The sequence below is a fragment of the Ailuropoda melanoleuca genome, chromosome 12, assembly GCF_002007445.2.
Source record: "Ailuropoda melanoleuca isolate Jingjing chromosome 12, ASM200744v2, whole genome shotgun sequence".
Classification (NCBI taxonomy): domain Eukaryota; kingdom Metazoa; phylum Chordata; class Mammalia; order Carnivora; family Ursidae; genus Ailuropoda; species Ailuropoda melanoleuca.
In genome coordinates this window covers 33,275,220-33,294,351 of record NC_048229.1, presented here as the reverse complement: position 1 = coordinate 33,294,351, position 19,132 = coordinate 33,275,220, and the positions used below count along the sequence as shown (strand labels likewise).

At 48.6% G+C, this 19,132-nt stretch overlaps 1 protein-coding gene across 2 annotated transcripts in view; it reads right to left on the bottom strand.

Annotated features, from left to right (window-relative positions):
- Positions 1–19,132, bottom strand: part of OPA3 (outer mitochondrial membrane lipid metabolism regulator OPA3) — a 73,050-nt gene that overhangs the window by 25,116 nt on the left and 28,802 nt on the right. Inside the window, exon 2 of one of the 2 annotated variants that reach the window (XM_002928514.4) lies at positions 5,885–9,340. The exons of the other annotated variant lie outside the window; for it this stretch is intronic. Within the exon in view, the coding sequence (XP_002928560.1) occupies positions 8,904–9,340 (437 nt within the window). The 3' untranslated portion in view covers positions 5,885–8,903. Of the gene's footprint in view, positions 1–5,884; positions 9,341–19,132 lie in introns of those variants that run through there. 2 annotated transcript variants of the gene reach the window in all.

Sequence of the window (19,132 nt, the reverse complement as noted above, 5' to 3'; positions counted from 1 at the left end):
TTCTCCCCCAAATCGGTCTTGCAACATAAAGAGCAAATTTTTTCAAGGCAGTGGAAAAGCTGTTACAGAATTGCACTTCAACAATTGGGTGAGCGGAAATATAAACTGCGGTATGCCCATTCAGTGGAACGTCCTTCAGTGATAAAAAGAAATGAGCTATCAAGCACAAAAAAAGACCCAGGAGAATCTTAAATGCATATCGTTAAGTGAAAGAAGCCAGGCTGAAAAGGCTACATGCTGTATGCTTCCAACCATCTAACATTCTGGAAAAGACAGTAAAAACACCTGGGGTTGCCAGGGGTTCAGGGAGTGGGGAGGGAGGGACAGGTGGAGCACAGGGGATTTTTAGGGCAGTGAAGCCATTCTCTGTGATACTCTAATGGTGGATACATGGCATTATACGTTTGTCCAAACCTGTAGAATGTACAACACCGAGTGGAAACCCCAGTGAAAACTATGGACTTTAGTAACGTGTCAATATTGACTCGTCAATTGCAACAGATATACCACACGAATGCCAGATGTTCATCACAGGGGTGGCTATGAATGTAGGGGGCACTGGGGGAGATATACGGGAATTCTCTGTACTTTCTGCTCAATTTTTCTGTAAACCTAACATTGCTCAAAAAATATAAAGTCTATTAACTTTTCAAAAATACAGATCAAGGGGCGCCTGGGTGGCACAGCGGTTAAGCGTCTGCCTTCGGCTCAGGGCGTGATCCCGGCGTTATGGGATCGAGCCCCACATCAGGCTCCTCCGCTATGAGCCTGCTTCTTCCTCTCCCAATCCCCCTGCTTGTGTTCCCTCTCTCGCTGGCTGTCTCTATCTCTGTCAAATAAATAAATAAAATCTTTAAAAAAAAAATACAGATCAAGGCACAAGAATAACTCAGATAAATCTGAACATAAGAGGGGCGTCTGGGTGGCACAGCGGTTAAGCGTCTGCCTTCGGCTCAGGGCGTGATCCTGGCGTTATGGGATCGAGCCCCACATCAGGCTCCTCNGGGCCCCTGATCAGTGGGGAGTCTGCTTCTCCCCCTGCCTCTGCCTGACACTCCCCCTGCTTGTGCGAGCTCTCTTGCTCTGACAAATAAATAAAATCTTAAATATATATATATGTGTGTGTGTGTATACATAATATATATATTATATATTTTTTTTTCAAACTCTTGTCATTCAAAAAAGATGGTGTTGGAACATGACAGACAAATGGACAATGAGACAGGACAGAGAAAGAGGTGCCAGTGTTAAAGGGACATACTGGGTACTGCTGTCCTCTCCCAGGGGAGGCAGGAAAGGATGGAGCACCCCTCACACTTCAAGACACAGGCCAACCATTCATTTGGAAACTGAAGTACACAGATCCTGACCTCATACTCTTCAAAAACCAAAACATGACAGAAAAAAAAGCTACTCTTGGTAGATGACTTAAACACACACACAAAAAACTTGAATAAAAGTATGAGAAAGTAGAGCTGCAGATATCCTAAAGGTAAAGGAGTCCTTCTCAAATAAGGACGGAAAAAACCCAAATGCCTGAAAGGAAAAAGGCTAATAATATATTTGGTTATTTTATTTTATTTTTGAGTTTATTTATTTAAGTTATATCTACACCCGGGGGCGCCTGGGTGGCACAGCGGTTAAGCGTCTGCCTTCGGCTCAGGGCGTGATCCCAGCATTATGGGATCGAGCCCCACATCAGGCTCCTCCGCTATGAGCCTGCTTCTTCCTCTCCCACTCCCCTGCTTGTGTTCCCTCTCTCGCTGGCTGTCTCTATCTCTGTCAAATAAATACATACAAAATCTTAAAAAAAAAAAAAAGTTATATCTACACCCAACGCAGGGCTTGAACTCACAACCCCAAGATCAAGAATCGTACATTCTTCTGACTGAGCCAGGTGGGCACCCCAGATTTGCTTATTTTATTTTTTTAAAGGTTTTATTTATTTATTTGACAGAGAGACAGCCAGCGAGAGAGGGAACACAAGCAGGGGGAGTGGGAGAGGAAGAAGCAGGCTCCCAGCGGAGGAGCCTGATGCGGGGCTCGATCCCAGGACTCTGGGATCACGCCGTGAGCCGAAGGCAGTCGCTTAATGACTGAGCCACCCAGGTGCCCCCAGATTTGCTTATTTTTTTTATTTTTTATTTTTTTAAAGGGTATCTTTTTTTTTTTTTTAAGATTTTATGTATTTATTCAACAGAGATAGAGACAACCAGCGAGAGAGGGAACACAAGCAGGGGGAGTGGGAGAGGAAGAAGCCGGCTCCCAGCGGAGGAGCCTGATGTGGGACTCGATCCCATAACGTCGGGATCACGCCCTGAGCTGAAGGCAAACACTTAACCACTGTGCCACCCAGGCGCCCCCAGATTTGCTTATTTTAAAACGAAAAAATTCAGTTGGACAAAACATACCAGAAACAGACATTAAAGGGACAGTGAAAACAGGCATTTTCCAAAAGCAGGACAAACGTCCGATAAATGGCTACAAAGATGCTTGACCTACAAGTAAGCAGGGAAATGTAAGTTAAAAGAACAATTACAGGGGCGCCTGGGTGGCACAGTGGTTGAGCATCTGCCTTCGGCTCAGGGCGTGATCCTGGCGTTGTGGGATCGAGACCCACATCAGGTTCCTCTGCTGTGAGCCTGCTTCTTCCTCTCCCACTCCCCCTGCTTGCGTTCCCTCTCTTGCTGGCTGTCTCTGTCTCTGTCACATAAATAAATAAAATCTTAAAAAAAAAAAAAAAGAACAATTACATTCCATGTGCACTTCTATGGTTTGAAAATCTTTCAAGTTGGATCATTCCAAGTGTTGACAGTTTCTCTGCTACTCCGAAGAATTTTTGAGGGCATTTTTATGTTAAATTTGGTTCCTTCAGCTCGTGGTATCTAAGGAAAGACTCACGCAGGTCAGAGATGCACATACAGATCCCTGAGTGTCGCAAGAGGAGAGCAGCGTACAGCTCATCGGGGGTCTCAAGTATGACCAGATCTTTCCTAAAAGGGGTCTGCCAGAGTTCCCCCAAACAGGAGGCAGGATTCCTTTGGGGGGGCGGACTTTGGTTTCTCTGAAATGGCTGAACTTTTAAGAAGACTGGGTACATTCTAGAAAAAAGAAAAGTTCAAGGCACAGGGATGGGCCCTTTGAGCAAGGGGGGCACATTGGATGTGACGGAGCCATTGGTGACCCCCGCCCCCAGGTCCACGGACCTCCCTTACCTGGTGGAGGCGCCTCTGGGGAGCCTGGCTTGGGCACTGCCATTGCAGGGGCAAGGGGCACTCTGGGCCCAGGGGTCCCAAGTCCCAGCCCACCACCTCCATTTTCCTCCTTCCTCTAGGAGGTCCCAAATGGACACCAGGAGCATTCCCTGATGGGGGAGTACAGATAAAGAATGTCAGAGACACAGCATGAGGGTGAGCTCATGACGTGAGAGGTGAGTAAAGATGAGACCGGTCTCCCCAGCCCTCGCTGGCTACAGTTCAGAACAAGTAACAAAAGCCTGCAGAGGGCGCCCAAATCTGAGGCGGCCTGGGGATGGGGAGGGCAGGGGCTCTCAATGTCTCCTGGAGCCTGGTGCTGCGGCAGCCTCACCATCCTAGGATATGCCAGCATTCCCCTTCTAGGTGCACAGAGCAAAAACCTCAAAGGTGCCAGTGACTCCCCCACATCCCATCGCTCAGCAAATCCTGTCTGCTCCACCTTTGAAATATTAATGTGCCAGAATCCCACCTCTCCCTACCTCCACTGTCTGCCCCTGGTCCAGCCACCATGCCCCCCACACCTGGACAATCAGAGTCATCTCTTCAGTGGACTGGCAGTTTCCACCTTTGCCCCCCATAGTCCATCGGAGTGGGGGGGATCCTAAGTCAGTTCACATCCCTCCTCTGCTCAGAGCCTCCCGTGGCTCCTGTGTCACCCAGAATAAAAGCCAGAGGCCCAAGGTAGCCCACTTTACGTAGGTCTGTATAACACACACATACGTATATGCCTTTCTTTATGAGACAGAATAAAATAGAAAGTAACAGAGTGCATTGCACATGGTGAGGGCAATTATCATTTAGCGAAACTTCTGTTCTAACCGTGTAGTAATATATAATGTATGATATTAACGTGTGTATTATCGAATACATATAATGGGTTTTATGCTTATAATACATATTAGGTACATAGGATACACCTGTATCTGTAGCTTTTCTTCATGAAAAAGAATACAGTAAGAAGTATCAGACTGCACTGCACATTTAAGGGTATTTAGTGAAATTTTCATTCCAATGATTTGCACACACCACATGTACTGTACAATGTTACGTTACAGACTACAGAAAACATTTTTATATCGTTATATACTATGTCACAGAATGCATGAATTATGCCATATTTATAATACAGAGAGTGTGAGCTGTAAGTTATATAAATATGTACATGGTATAAACTCCGCTTCTCACTGTGGCTTGCCGCCATGGGTTGAGATGGAGACTTTCTTTTTTTTTTCTTTAAAGATTTTATTTATTTATTTATTTATTTATTTAAAGATTTTATTTATTTATTCGACAGAGAGAGAGACAGCCAGCGAGGGAGGGAACACAAGCAGGGGGAGTGGGAGAGGAAGAAGCAGGCTCATAGCGGAGGAGCCTGATGTGGGGCTCGACCCCATAACACCGGGATCACGCCCTGGCCCGAAGGCAGACGCTTAACCGCTGTGCCACCCAGGCACCCCTATTTATTTATTTGAGAGAGAGAGAGAGAGAGAGAGAAGCAGAGGGAGAGGGACATGCAGACTCCGTGCTGAGCACAGAGCCCGACGTGGGCCTCAATCTCATGTCTCTGAGATCATGACCTGAACCAAAATCAAGAGTCGGATGCTCAACTGAGCCACCCAGGCGCCCCATAGACTCGAGATCCGTGTGCAGTAGAGGATATGCCAGAGTCCCTGGGGAATGGCGCCTGAAGGTGGGGAGGGAAGGAAGCAGAGCTGGGTCTGGAGTAGTTGAGGCAAGAGGCAGTCACCAGTCCTCTGGGATGCCCAGAGCTGGCAGGAGCCTCCAGAGCTGGGCCAATTGAGGCAAGGGTGCTGGCCTTCGTTCCCCTGGCTCCCCTTGCTTACTATATTCCAGGGGTGGGCAGCCTGTTATGTCCTTACTGCCCATCTCCTGCACTGGACGTCAGCTCCGAGACGGTGAGAGCCCTTGTCTTGTTCCTGGCTGATTCCCAGCTACTACAACGGGGCCAGGCACGCAGTACGTGCTCAGTAAACATTTGTCTAACGAGTGGGTGGAGGGTGCCCGCATGATTCTCCTTTGGGTACGCATCCCTCCGTCCATTGGGGTCAGGAGCCCAGGCCCGGCCCCTCAAGAGTCACAGCGGCTAGCACAGGGACGGCCAAATGGGCCCATGAATCAGGTAGGGGCTTCCTGAAGTCCACTTGCTCTAGGGATGGCTTTCTCCAGGCAAGGGGCTGCCCGACTGGGAAACCAACAGAGGGGCCAATGGAGAGCAGCCAGAGATGGGAAAGGCAGAGCCCTCGGGACACTGAGACTTTTGTGAGCCAGTGTGAATGGGTTTTGGTTTTTTTCCCCACTCGAGTCCTGAGTCCTTCAGGAGGGGAGGAGTCTGGATTCAGCGAGGCCCCTTCTTCCCAAATCACTGCGGGGCAGGCAAAGTTGGCAAAGCAATGTCTGTATATGCATGACCCCCCACCGCCCTGGGAAGCCCCATGAGGGCAGGGTTGTGGCCGTCTGGCTCACTGCTGGGACCCCAGCCTGACACAGAGCAGGGTGGGCTACACAGTGGACACCTGAAAGTTTCCTGAATAAGAATCATCGGAGGACGCGTTTTCTAAGGTTGTAACAGGGTTTTTTTTTAAAGATAAAAAAAAAAATACATCAACTTGAATACAACCAACCTCGTTTATAAATTTATTCTACCCCTCTCCCCAAGTCGCAAATGTATACAAAACTTTAGCTAATAGGAAACCAGAGTAACGAATCATTCTCCGGTCTCAGCCTCGTGCATTTGAGAGGGGATTCTTTGCATTTCCACACATCCTGATCCTGCCCAGTGGGTGAAGCCGATGCATCCCAGAAGGTCTGGCCACATGGAAGGACACGCAGGCCTGAGTTCTGAGTCTTGGAGATGTGACAGTAATGCCACAACAGGGTCAAGATGGCACAGGGGTTTGGAGTGTGGGCCCTGGTACAGACTGTCCATCTTCTGGTCCCACTCCTGGTCCTTTCCTGCCTGTGTCTCCTTGGGCAGGTGACTCCCCTTTTCTGTGCCTCAATTTTCGCATGAATGAAATGAAGAAAATACTGTTAAGGGCCACTATTTATGGACATGATGGGGGGGGCACATCACAGTCACTGGCCTCCAACAACCTGTGCTCCAGAGATGGGTCAGTGCGACAGGGCACCCCCTAGGAGTAGCCACGGAACCTGGGCACTGAGCCCGCTCACCTGGCTCCGTCCATCACCCTTCCACCCAGTGCTATCTCTCACTGTCTTCTCGTTTATCCACTCAGGTCACTTCCGATTTTACAGACACCTCCACCCAGGACCCACCTCCTCAGCTCCCTCAACAATCAGCTTCTCCCCCTCTTCTAGAAGGAATTAAGATGATCTTTCAGGACCCCAGTTTCTTGGCTTTTGTCTGGGTAGGTGGTGTGTCCAGATCACCCTGCCTGTCCCGACCCCAGCCTCTAGGCCCCTGGAAGTGAGGTGAGGGAGGAGAGTCGAGAGAAAGCCTACCCCTCCCGCTTCACCTACAGCTTCTTGGAACCCGGCCCAGGTAGAATGGATCTTGGCTCTGACCCCGTTCATTAAGTGCTAAGAGTCTGGGGCTGCTCGGACAGGAAACTGAAGGCCCCCTGTTCTCAACGCTGCCTCTGGGAAATGCCTTGGGCCCCTGTGTAGATCCCTGACCACCCCTCCCCCCCAATAACTGCCTCCCTGCTCCCTCTCCCCTTCCTCTTCCTCTGGCACCGGTGCTCTCCAGCACCCTGCACCCCTTCTCCGTCCCCTTCCCTGAGCCCCCACCCCCACTCTGCTCTGATTACTTCACCACCTTGGACAGCCAGTCCCTCATGGGCTTTGTGGACTTGGGCAAGTTCCTTTGTTTTCCCTGGGCCTCAGTTTCCCTATGAGGGAAAGAGTTCATAGGATCACTGCCCACTCACACACATTTGCTTCTCTAATTTTAACGAGACTTGTACCCATTTTGAAGATCCCTATGTCCTCAGATCCTGAAGATGACTTCCTCACTCTGGGGGTCTTTCACTCAGGCAACACAACACAGCCGGTCTGAAGAACAGAACGCAGACTGGTGGGAGCCACACCCCTCCTGCATCAGTGAGATTCCCGGAAGAGACGCCCGGTAGTAAAGGGCGGTTCCTGGATTGTTCCTATCAGCCCTGTGGGGAAGGCCACGTGTCCCGTGGGGTTGGGAAGAGTCCCAGCGTCCTCCTTGGGGTGGGGAGGTGTAGTGGGTTGAGTGGTGGCCCCCTAAGAGGTATGTCCACACAGTTATCTGGGAAAGAAAACCCAACTCTGTAAATAAGTTAAGGACCCTGAAGTGAAACCACCCTAGGTTCAGGGTGGGCCCTAAATCCAAAGACAAGTACCTTTGTAAGAGACACAAGAGAAGTCCACATGAAGGTGGAGGAAGGGACTGGAGATCTGCAGCCACAAGCCAAGGAACGCCTCAAGTCACCAGAAGTTAGAAGAGGCTAGGAAGGATCCTCCCCCAGGGCCCTTGGACGGAGCACGGCCCCGCTGAGAGTCTGATTTCGGATTGCTGGCCTCCAGAACTGTGAGAGCACACATTTCTGTGGTTTTAAGCTATCCAGTTTGTGGTCATGTTACAGTAGCCCTAGGAAACTAAGAAAGGTTAAGACCAACGGGTGGCCTAGCCTAGTGGGATGGAGGTGTGGGGACGAGGGCTCTGGAGGCAGAGGGTACCACTGTGTGAAGGCGGATGGATGGACCGGTCCAGAGCCCCAGGGGAGAAGGGCAAGGGCACACAGGTCAGCAGATTTGGATGGAACATGAGGAACATGATGGCAGTGCGCTGAGAGAGGCCACAGAAGAGGGCACGTCAGGAAAGGCTCAGGGACTTGGAAGACAGCTAAACAGGGGCCCGAGGCTGAAGGACAGGTTGGATTTAGCCTTAGGCAGGATCCATTTTTCCACCACGGAAGGGGTGCTGGGAGGGCACCGCCAAAGAGGACCCTGCAGAGACATCCCAGTAGGTTGTGCCAGACTGAAGGCCTGGGGGGTGGGGATCTGTTGGAATACTCCACTTGGGGTCTCGGTAAGGTGCCACAGATCAGGTTAAGGGGGAAAACAGAACATTCAGAGGATCAACTGCAAGCCAGGCTCGCCCTTGTTTTCCCCTCAAAGGGAGTGGCGAAACCCAGCTAGAGCCCAGCTTAGATGCTAGGACAGAAGCGCACGGAACCATGCTGCATTTCTTTACACGGTCTGTGCCAAGTCACAAAGGGAAGGGGGTGTTCCAGTGACAAGGATGAGTCCCAGGGAAGGGTAACATTTATCACTGAAATGGGGGTGGGAGTGGGGTCACAGCTTGATTCAGCTCAAGTCCGTTTTCCCTGCTGGCAGAAGAGTGAGCCTGTTGTCTTCCTGGCTGGGACCTCACAGGTCGGTGGGCTATGGGGTGGGGCGGGGCGCGGCGGGGCGCTGAGCACTGTGCTCTGAACCGATGAGCTAGGGGTGGAGGGCGCTTCGTGGACGGCTTCACCTGCCGGGGGCTCACCCCGTGGAAGGTACCGCGGCTCAGGAGGGGCTCACTGAATCCAAGTTCCATCAAGATCCCGGTGGTTTCCGCTGGGCCAGCGCGGGCGGGGGTAGTACGGGGAGAAGGCCACATCAGAGCACATGCAACCATGGCCAAGTTCAGACTTGAGCAGACTCCTGGAGCTTGGACGCAGATGCTGCCTGGGCCGCGGACGCCTCCTGGGCCACGGACGGCGGGTCCTGAGCGCAGAGCTGGGCACGTACCTCTCGCATCTGCGCCTGCAGCTCCTCCAGGGCGCTGTGCGCCGGCGCCGCCTGCATCTGCGCCTGCAGGGTCTCCAGCGCCAGCGCCAGGCGGCCCACCTCGTCCTGCATCGCGTCCCAAGCGGCGCGCTGCTCCTCCTCCTTGTGACGCTGGTGCGCCTGGTGGCGCCAGTACTCCAGCACCAGGCAGCCGCCACCCACGATGAAGATGGTGGCCTCGCCCAGCAGCTCGGCGCCCAGCTCGGCGGCCGCCTCCTCGTTCAGCGGCTTGATGACTGTGCCCCGGAAGCCCATGATGCGCATCTTGGTCCGCATCTCCACCCAGTGGTACACTGCGGGGGGAGAGAGGGGTCAGGTCATGTGCCAGGAGCCCCGACGAGCCCACCCCTCCGCACTTCGGGAGTCCAGGATTGAGCAATGCGGACACACCGCGGCCAAAACCACGGGGGGGGGGCGGGGGGGATCGCCTTCAACAAGACCTACACTGGCCTAGCCCAGTGACGTTAAGCCACTGCCCTGGGGTGACCCCAGGGTATCTTTTTCAATTTCTCAGAGGATTCTGCCAAGCAGCTGGGAATCAGAAACCCTGCCCAGGAAGGGAAGTCCTCAGTCTGGTTGGGGGTGGGGGTGGGGGGAATGCCCCTGTAGGGTTACAGGTAGCTCCCAGGACACAAAGTCCCTGGAAGGTGAAAGGGCCCAACTGCCAGAGGCTTTATAGCCTTAGCCCCCTCTGCTCCTCCCTTCAAACTAGCAGTGGGACAGCCAAGCATCCTCCCCCCCGACACAGTCGTCCAACCCACTTCTCAGGAGAAAGGCAGACCCCCCCTTCCCCCATTTCTTTCCCAATCTTCCCCAAATCCAAAGTTAGGGCTGCAGGGTAGGGGGCCCTCCTGGCTCCAAAGAAAGGGCAAGCTGGAATGTGGGAATGCATGCGAAGCGACTGTGAACCGGGGTTAGGGATCCTCTTGGCAAGTCTGGTGGCTCCCGTCCTCGATTTTCACCAACCCCGAAGATGTAACTAAGGGTCTTGTGAGCTCTTCGGTGAGGAGTGGGACACGTACCTTGGAAGAGGCTCACAGGCTGACTGTTGCTGCCGGAACGAGAGCTTTCTTGCCTAGCTGCTTCTTTGTGCAGGGAAAATCTCAGCATCTGAGTCTCAAAAGCCAAGGCAGAACTGAGGCCGGACCCTGACTCCCTCCTGCAGTAATTCACATTCGTCCACGAAACTGCTGTCTAGATCACTTGGAGATTCATGTCCAACACAGCACTTCACTTCTAATGTCTCATAATCATCCACGTAAATGCGTAATATAGGAAATGTTTTAAATGAATTGTGCGCTAATAATCTGGAAATCCAGAGGCAGATATTTGAACATGTATAACCTTACAGTCCCCGGAAATGAAACAAAAATTAACATTTGGATTTCTGTACATGCTCTGGTTGCTGACACATATGCTTTTTTACAATTCTGCAAGGGAAGTGTAAATAGAAGCTCAAGGACAAAGTTCAAGGAACAACGTGAAATTTCTGACTGTAAAAGAACAGCTTGTTCATTTTTCTCCCTTTTGATGGAGAGTAGCAGGCGCCAAATCACAAGAGTTATGCGGATTGCATTAGATACTTCGAAGGAAGGATGGCGCCAACTCTGAAAACATCAATATTCATGACACACCAGAAATTATATCCTTTGCATCTACTTGAATTCATGGAGAAGTTTTAGCTGTCACCTTGAAAATGCACTAGAGGGTATTAACTTTTCGACGTTTTAAAGGGGTGGGGCAGCAAAAATGTCTGACGATCTGTGCCGGGAGGCAGCAGTAGGATCTGGGGAGCACACCCAGGGCCCTCCCGAGAACTGCTAGTTGCTGGACTCACTGCTACCACGAATTGTTACGGAGGCCCTGGTGCTGTGGGGTTCCCGGGGTCCAGGCTGGCAGACCCCCTCCCACACTGAGGTCCTAGCTTCAGGCCAAGCTGGGGTCTGCCCGGAGCTCTGTCACCTACGGCAATGACAGCCCACTTTGAGCTGCCTCTGTAAAATGGGGAGGTGATGACCACAGGCCAGCCCCGGGGAGATGGGCCAGGGCGGGGCCTGTAACCGTCACATGATCCTTCATGTCAGGACCAGAAAGTCTAGCAGCTGGAGAGTGGTGAAGAGAGACAGCACCAGCTTCTACTGGCCCCCCCCCCCTGGCGAATGTCCCAGCATCCCACTGTGGACAGAGTAGGAGGACCTGGGGTCAGTGGTTGAGCCTGGGTGTGCAAATGGGAGTGGGCACAAGGGATGGGGGCACACACGCAGGCATAGGAGATGAAGTTGAAGCGTGTGTGTGAGACAGAACGCTTTCAGAGCAGGGACTGATGGCAGCCTCTCAGATTTGGGGTTCAGGAAACAAGGTCCATGTGGTAATGGGGGGTTGGCAACAAGGGGGAGCCATGAGGAGCCAGGACAGGACAAGACTGAGGACAGGATCAGACCCGGGGATCCAACAGGTCCCCAGTTGTCTCCCAGACACCTCACACCCACTGTGTCTGGACCTGACCCCGGCTCCCCATCCCCAGCAGACACTTGTTCCTCCTCCTGGGTCCATCCTGTCACCAGCATCTCAGCCGCATGTCTGTCTCCTGAACGTCTCTCTCCCACACCCTCATCCGCTGACCAATGCCCCCTGACCTGACCTCCCTATTCAGAGACTTCTGTCCCTCCTGCCATTCTGTGTACTCCCTTCAGAGCACCTATCACAGCTGGGACTGATCTGGTCACCCAGTCACTTGTCTGCACTCTGTCTCCGCGCTGGCCCGTGAGCCCCGCAAGGGCAGGGCCCGGGGCTGTCACTGTTACTGCGTGTCCCCGGCACCAGCCAGCAGCAGGCCAGGCACACAGGTGATGCTCAGTATATCCCATCGAATGTGTCAGTGGGTCCCCGCCCAGCCTCACGCCCCTGCCCCTGCGCTGTGCTAGGAGTTGGTTAAAACACAGAAAAACTGCCATTCTTTTCATTACCAAAAGTAACACACTGCATGAAGAAAACAAAGTACCCAAACTATAAAGTTAAAAGTTAGAGGCCCCGCACCTGGCTCTGATCCTTGGGCCCACCCCAAACGGTCCCCCCAATCTCACCCTAACCAGCCTTTTCTTTCTGCTAGCATCATGGCCCTGACATCTAATAATAAGTGTACATCACTCGCCTCTATTTCTGAGTTTTTCACCTGGAAATTTGCTGCTTTTTACACATTTTGTATTGAGCCCCTGGCCCTGGTATAAAAGATGAGCACTTTGTCCCCTGCAGCCGGTCCTCCCTCTGTCCCCGCCTCCCCATTTTTACAGGTGATTTGTAAACATACATAGTACAGTACCCTGTACTATACATTTGTCACTGTCTCCCTCCTTTCCAGTGCTCCTCCCTTCCCCCCATCCCTAGGCCAGATCATTCCTCCATGCTATCAGGGTGTGACCCACAGGTTGTTTGGCCCCTTGTACTCTATGTAAAATCAAATCAAATCAATCAATCAATCAACGGTACATATGACATGACAATCACGGACACACTGTCCTGTGTGATGTGATTAAGCTGGAGAGGAGCCCCTCGGGTGGGCTGTGTCATGAAGGGGGCCACCTGGAGGGGAGGGCTTAGTGGCAAGGCTGGATGGTGTCTCTATTCTGACATTCCATCAACCTGCTGAGAATTCCACCACATCAGTCAGCTCTCAGCTGGACAATGATTTTCTAGAACAACCTGGTCTTCCCTCACGTCATATTTCTAAATAACTGCAGGTCCTGGTCCACCAGTGGGTCATGAAATCGATTTCAGACCAGCATTACAAATATGATCAAGAATATAACAGAAACCATCAGATGGCCCTTGAGGGCATCATGCTAAGAGAAGTGAAGTCCAAGAAAGGCCAATAACATATAATCTCACTTATATGTGGAATTAAGCAACAACAAAACCAAGCTCATGGACACAAATGAACAACGACAACAAAAAAAACCACCCTAGAATATAACAGAAAACATCAAGGCAATCTTAAGTAGTCAGGACAAGTATGGTTTCACAAAACTTTTGCTCTTGTTTTGTGTGTGATTGTGTGTCTAACTGGAACACAGTCTAAAGGCTGAAAGCCACTGTCCTAGACTTTGATTGGAATTCCAGTGAATCTACAGATCATTTCCAGGACAGTGGCATCTCCCCAGTGTTGAGTCTTTCAATCCACAAATGTAGTATCTGTTTCCACTTAGTCTCGAACTTTCTCTGCAAGTCTCAGGGCACCCGACTGGCTGGATCAGAAGAGCATGTGACTCTTGATCTCAGGGTTGTGAGTGTGAGCCCCATGTTGGGTGTAGAGACTACTTAAATTTAAAAAATAATATTTATAATAATTTTTCTCTGCAAGTTTCTGATTACATTTATTCCTAGGTATTGATTTTTTTGATGTTATTATTCATGGTATTTTAAATTCCACTTTCAGGGTGCCTGGGTGGCTCAGTCAGTTAAGCGTCTGACTTTGGCTCAGGTCATGATCTCAGGGTCCTGGGATCGAGTCCCGAGGCAGACTCCCAGCTCAACAGAGAGCCTGCTTCTTCCTCTGCCTCTGCACCTCCCCCTGCTCATGCTCTCTCTCTAATAAATTAAAAATTTTTTTAAATAAAAATCTTTAAAGAAAATAAGTTCCACTTTCAATTTGGTGGCAGCTGGCATATAGAAATACAACTGAGTTATGTAAAGGGCTTTTCTAACCAATGACCTCGCTAAATTCATTTTTTTTCCTTTTTAATGAAATATAACTTACATAAAATACACAACTAGCAAGTGTAGAACAGGACGATTTTTTAACAATTTCTTTAAGATTTTATTCTTTTTTTTTTTTAAAGATTTTATTTATTTATTTGACAGAGAGAGACAGCCAGCGAGAGAGGGAACACAAGCAGGGGGAGTGGGAGAGGAAGAAGCAGGCTCCTAGCGGAGGAGCCTGATGTGGGTCTCGATCCCATAACACCAGGATCACATCCTGAGCCGAAGGCAGACGCTTAACGACTGCGCCACACAGGCGCCCCTTTAAGATTTTATTCTTAAATAATCTCTACACTGAATGTGGGGCTCCAACTCACAACCCTGGGACCAAGAGTCCTACACTACACCGACTGAGCACCACCCTGATTAAGATCTAGAACATTCCTGTACTCTGAAGGGCTCCCATCCTTAAGCCCTCTTCCAGTCAGTTCCCCCCCAAACCACTACCTGACCCCCCCTGACAGATGCACTTATAACTCTCCAAGTCCTATTCTGACTTCGTAGTAAATCGTCTGTGCTCCCTCTTCTGTCCTCTTGCGCTCAGTGTTATGTCTGTGAGATCTCTCGCGCTGCCACGGGCTTCCGTGGCTCCCTTTTACCACGGAGCAGTCTTCTGTTGTGTGGATGGACCAGTCGGGCCTTCCATGCCCTGCCCGTGGGCACTTAGGGCCCTTGAGTAGCAGCTTTCCCAGCAGTGAAACAGCCGAGTCACAGGACACCGCCTCACCCAGGAGACAGAAAATGGGGAGGCAGCGCTCTTCATCCACCCACGGATTTACTCACACAGCCTGGGACAGCCGCCAGGGCGGGGGACCTTTCAGCTGGGGTTGTGTCCCGGGGATGGGAAAAGTGCCACAGCTCGCTGTTTGTCTTCAGTGGGTTCCTCTGCTGCTGCCCCCCAGGTAAGTTCTAGAGGGACAGGGCTGCTTTTTTGGGGGGTTCATATGGTATGTTTTATTAGCTCACTATTTTCTCTTATCAGGCCCGGGATCACAACTGATGCTCTTGAGGTCGTCAATAAATAAAATGCGGGGGAAAAGATTTATCGCAAAATGAAGCAAAAGGTTGGTAATGAATAAATAAATTTTAATAAGGTGGAGACAGACCAGCTCGTTCAATACCAGACAAATTAAAGTACATGCCTTTTTCTTTTTTAAAGATTTATTCATTCACTTTAGACAGAGCACGAGCAGGAGAGGCAGAGGGAGAGAGAACCTCAAGCAGAGTCGACGCCGAGCTGTAGCCTGATGTGGGCCTTGATCTCACAACCCCGAGGTCACAACCTGAGCTGAAACCAAGAGTCAGACCCTCAACCGACTGTTCCACCCACGTGTCCCCATGCCTCTCCTTTATTTGGTGTGTTTGGTATGTACAAAGTGGAACACTATTTTTATCATCTGATCCCAGAAAACATGAATACGCTTTCTGTATCCTTGAATTGTGGTGATATCTTTAGAAGACATAAATCTGAATTCTTGAAGGAAATATTTTGATTTAGTCTAATTTAAGCAAATGTGTAATTATAGAACATGCAAAATGACTCCCCCCCCATTTCACCCATTCCCTACCCTTCAGCTCCCCTCTGGTAACCATGAGTTTATTCTCTACAGTTAAGACCGAGGGGCTGCTTTTTAGCAAGAGGTCAGTGTGCGTGCTTTAACTTGTCAATTGAGGAATGATATACAAAAAAATGCACCAGGAAGTTCAGCTCCATGAGTTTTTTTACACTTGTATATGCCAGGGATTCTCAGCTGGGGACAAATTTGCTCCCTGGTCCTGCCCAGTAGTCCTCCCCAAGTTCTGACAACCAAACATATCTCCCGTCACTGCCAACGAGCAAGGGAAGGAGGGGGGAGAGGCTTTTTTCCACATGGGTATGCCACTGCGCCATTTACTGAATGACCATCCTTGCCCAACCGAGTTGCAGTGCTACCTTTGCTGGAAATCCACTTCTGTGTGGGTCTAATTTTAGACAGTCTATCCTGTCCCTCTGGTCTATTTGTCTATCCTTGTATCAATCAACACTCCTCTGTGTTAATTACTCTAGATTTACAGTTAAGTCTTTAAATCTGATCGTGGAAATCTTCCGATTTTGTTCTTCCTTGAGATTTTCTATTCTAGGATCTCTAAATTTCTTTTAAGTTTCAGAATCAACTTGTTCCTGACAACAAAAAGCATGCGAGGATGTCACTGGGATTACATTGAATCTACAGTTCAATTTGGAGAACCTTAATCACATTACTGAGTCTTCCAATCCATGAACAGGATAATATCTGTTTTGTTGTTGTTGTTGTTTTAAGGTTTTCTTTGTAAGTAATCTCTACACCCAGTGTGGGGCTTGAACTCACAATCTCGAGATTGAGTCGCATGGTACCAACTCAGCCAGCCAGCTGCCTCTTTCTCTATTTTTTATAAGTATTTTTTAATTCCTCTCAGAAATATTTTAGGTCATCAGAGTACAGTTCTTGCACATCTTTTTCAAATTTATTTCTAGATAGGGCGCCTGGGTGGCTCAGCTGGTTAAGCAACTGTCTTCGGCTCAGGTCATGATCCCGGAGTCCGGGTATCGAGCACCGCATCAGGCTCCCTGCTCGGCAGGGAGTCTGCTTCTCCCCCTCCCCTGTCTTGTGTTCATTCTCGCTCTCTCAAATACATAAAATAAAATTAAAAAATTATTTCTAGATACTTGAAGAGTTTTGGTGCTATTGTGAATGGTATTTTAAAATCCACTGTTCAGTTGTTAGTTTGCAGCTTACAGAAATACAGCTGATTTCTGAATACTCACTTGTATCCAGCAATCTTGCCCAAAACTGTCTATTTGTTTTAATGGTTTATTTTAAGGCTCTTTTGGCTTATTTATGCACATAGTCATATCATCAGCCAAAAATCAGTTTTACTTCTTTTTCAAAGTTTATGCTTTTAATTAGGTTTTTTTTCTTTTTTTTTTTTTCAAACTAAACTCTACCCCCAACATGGGGCTTGAACTCATGACCCCAAGATTAAGAGTCATATGCTCTATGGACTAAGCCAGCCAGGCACCCCTTAATTAGGTTTTCTTAATTAGCTTTTTTAAAAATTTTAATTGTGTGTGTGTGTGTATACCTTTTCATAGTTGCTACAACCTCCAATATTACGTTGACTAAAAGAGGTGATACTTGACTTATTTATTGCAAACATTGGGGGGAAAATGTTCTCTTTTTAAGATTTTACTTTTTTAAGTGATCTCTACACCCAACATGGGGTTCAAACTCACATCCTGAGATCAACAGTCACATGCTCTACACTGAACCAGCCGGGTGCCCTAAAAGTATTCATTTTAATCTTTAAGTATAAATATGGCATTAACTCTTTTGATAAGATAAGCTTTGTCAGATTAAGGAAGTTCCTCTCTATGCCTAGTTTTTGGAGCACTTTTATCAGGAGTAGGTGTTGATTTTATCAAATGCTCTTCCTGTATAATATGAATATGATTGTATGGTTTCTCTCGTTTCTCCCATTCCTAAGGTGAATTACATTGATTGCTTTTCAAATAAACGCAAACCAACCCTCAAGTCTTAGAATAAATCCCACTGGGTCATGATTTATTATCCTTCTTATATATTGTTGGATTCTATTTATGAGTATTTTTGTTTAGGATATCGGAATTCATGTTCACAAGAGATCTTGGCCTCAAATTTCCTTTCTTGTAATGACTTTGTTAGGTTTTTGCTATCAGTATTCTATCAGACTCATTAAACAAGTAAGTGTTCCCACTTTCCCTATTATTTAGAAGAGTTTAGATAATGGTATTACTTAAGAGTTTACCAGCAAAGCCACCTGGGCCTATAGTTTTCTTTTCTTTTCTTTTAAAAAAGTATTTATTTTTGAGAAAGAGTGTGTGCACACGCAGGGTGGGGGAGGGGCAGAAGGCGAGAGAGAATCTTAGGCAGACTTCCGGCTGAGCATGGAGCCCAACACGGGCTCCATCTTCTGACCCTGAGATCATGACCCTAACCAAAATCAGGAGTCAGACACTTAACCCATGGAACCACTCAGGCGCCCAGGACTTGTAGTTTTCTTTATGGGAAGGTCTTTAATTATCAATTCAACGTCTCTAACAGAAATAAAATTATTCAGAATTTCTTTTTTTTTAAAAGATTTTATTTTTAAGTAATCTCTATGCCCAACGTGGGGCTTGAACTTACAACTCTGACATCAAGAGTCACACACACATTCTACTGACCCAGCCAGGCACCCTGACTATTCAGATTTTCTATTTCTCTATTTTTTCTTGTGTAAATGTTGTTAAATTGTGTTTCCCCAAGGAAACCGTCCATTTCCTTTGCATTGTCAAATTTACTGGCTAAGGTTGATCGGTATCCTTTTGTCATCCTATAGTTAGACTCTGTACTGATGCCTCATTTTTTCATTCCTTTTAATGGAAATTCATGGTTGTTGTTGTTTTTTTTTTTCCCCCTTGAGTAGTATTAATCTTTTCAAATAACCATCTTTTGGTTTTGTTGCATTTCTCTACTACTTATCTGCTAACTGCTAGCTGTCCTGCAGGGATGCAGCTCAGGTGTTTCCTTCTTTGGGACTGAGTCAGATGCCCCCTGGGCTACTATATCTCAGCCCTGATCAACCTTGGGTGTCACTGGTGACATCTGCTTCCCCGACTGGATCAGGAGTTCTGCAAGGGCTGGGCTCACCCTTCCATCTCACATCTAAATTCACCACTGCCAGGGATACCACTCCCCGCCTCCTCTTTTCTTACCTCACCCTAATTCGTCTTTTAGGTCTCAGCTGGAGTGTCCCTTCCTCCCAGAAGCCCTCCCTGACCCCTGGGCTGAGTCAGACATAATTTCTAATGTCCCCAAAGCTCCCTGGGCTGCCCTCATCACAACACTGTTTATTCTGGGTTAAATTATTTTTAAAATATGATGTAGGCTCTCCTTCTTAAAATAGTCATATAAATATGTTTCAACTAGCCTTATGTGTCTTACCAGCCCCAAAGGCTGGTTTCACTGTTTTCAAGTTCCTTGAGGCCTCTGGCAAATTCTCCCTGTTCCATGGCTAACTCATTTGTCACTGCCTGGAAACTGCACTGTGAACTCCTTAAGGGCAGGCAGGTTCCCAGAAATACCCAGCCCAGAACCCGGCATCAAGAAGGCACCAGGGAATGTTTAATGAATGGATGAACAGCGCATCTTTCCTTGAAGTTTCCTTGCATTTGCTGTATATAATGTCATTATGAGCATCCAAATTTTGGCAAAACATTATTGTCTGTTACTGGTTTTATACTTTTATACTTTCACTGAAGTTTGATGTTTAGCCTGCCTCCAAAGAATCAA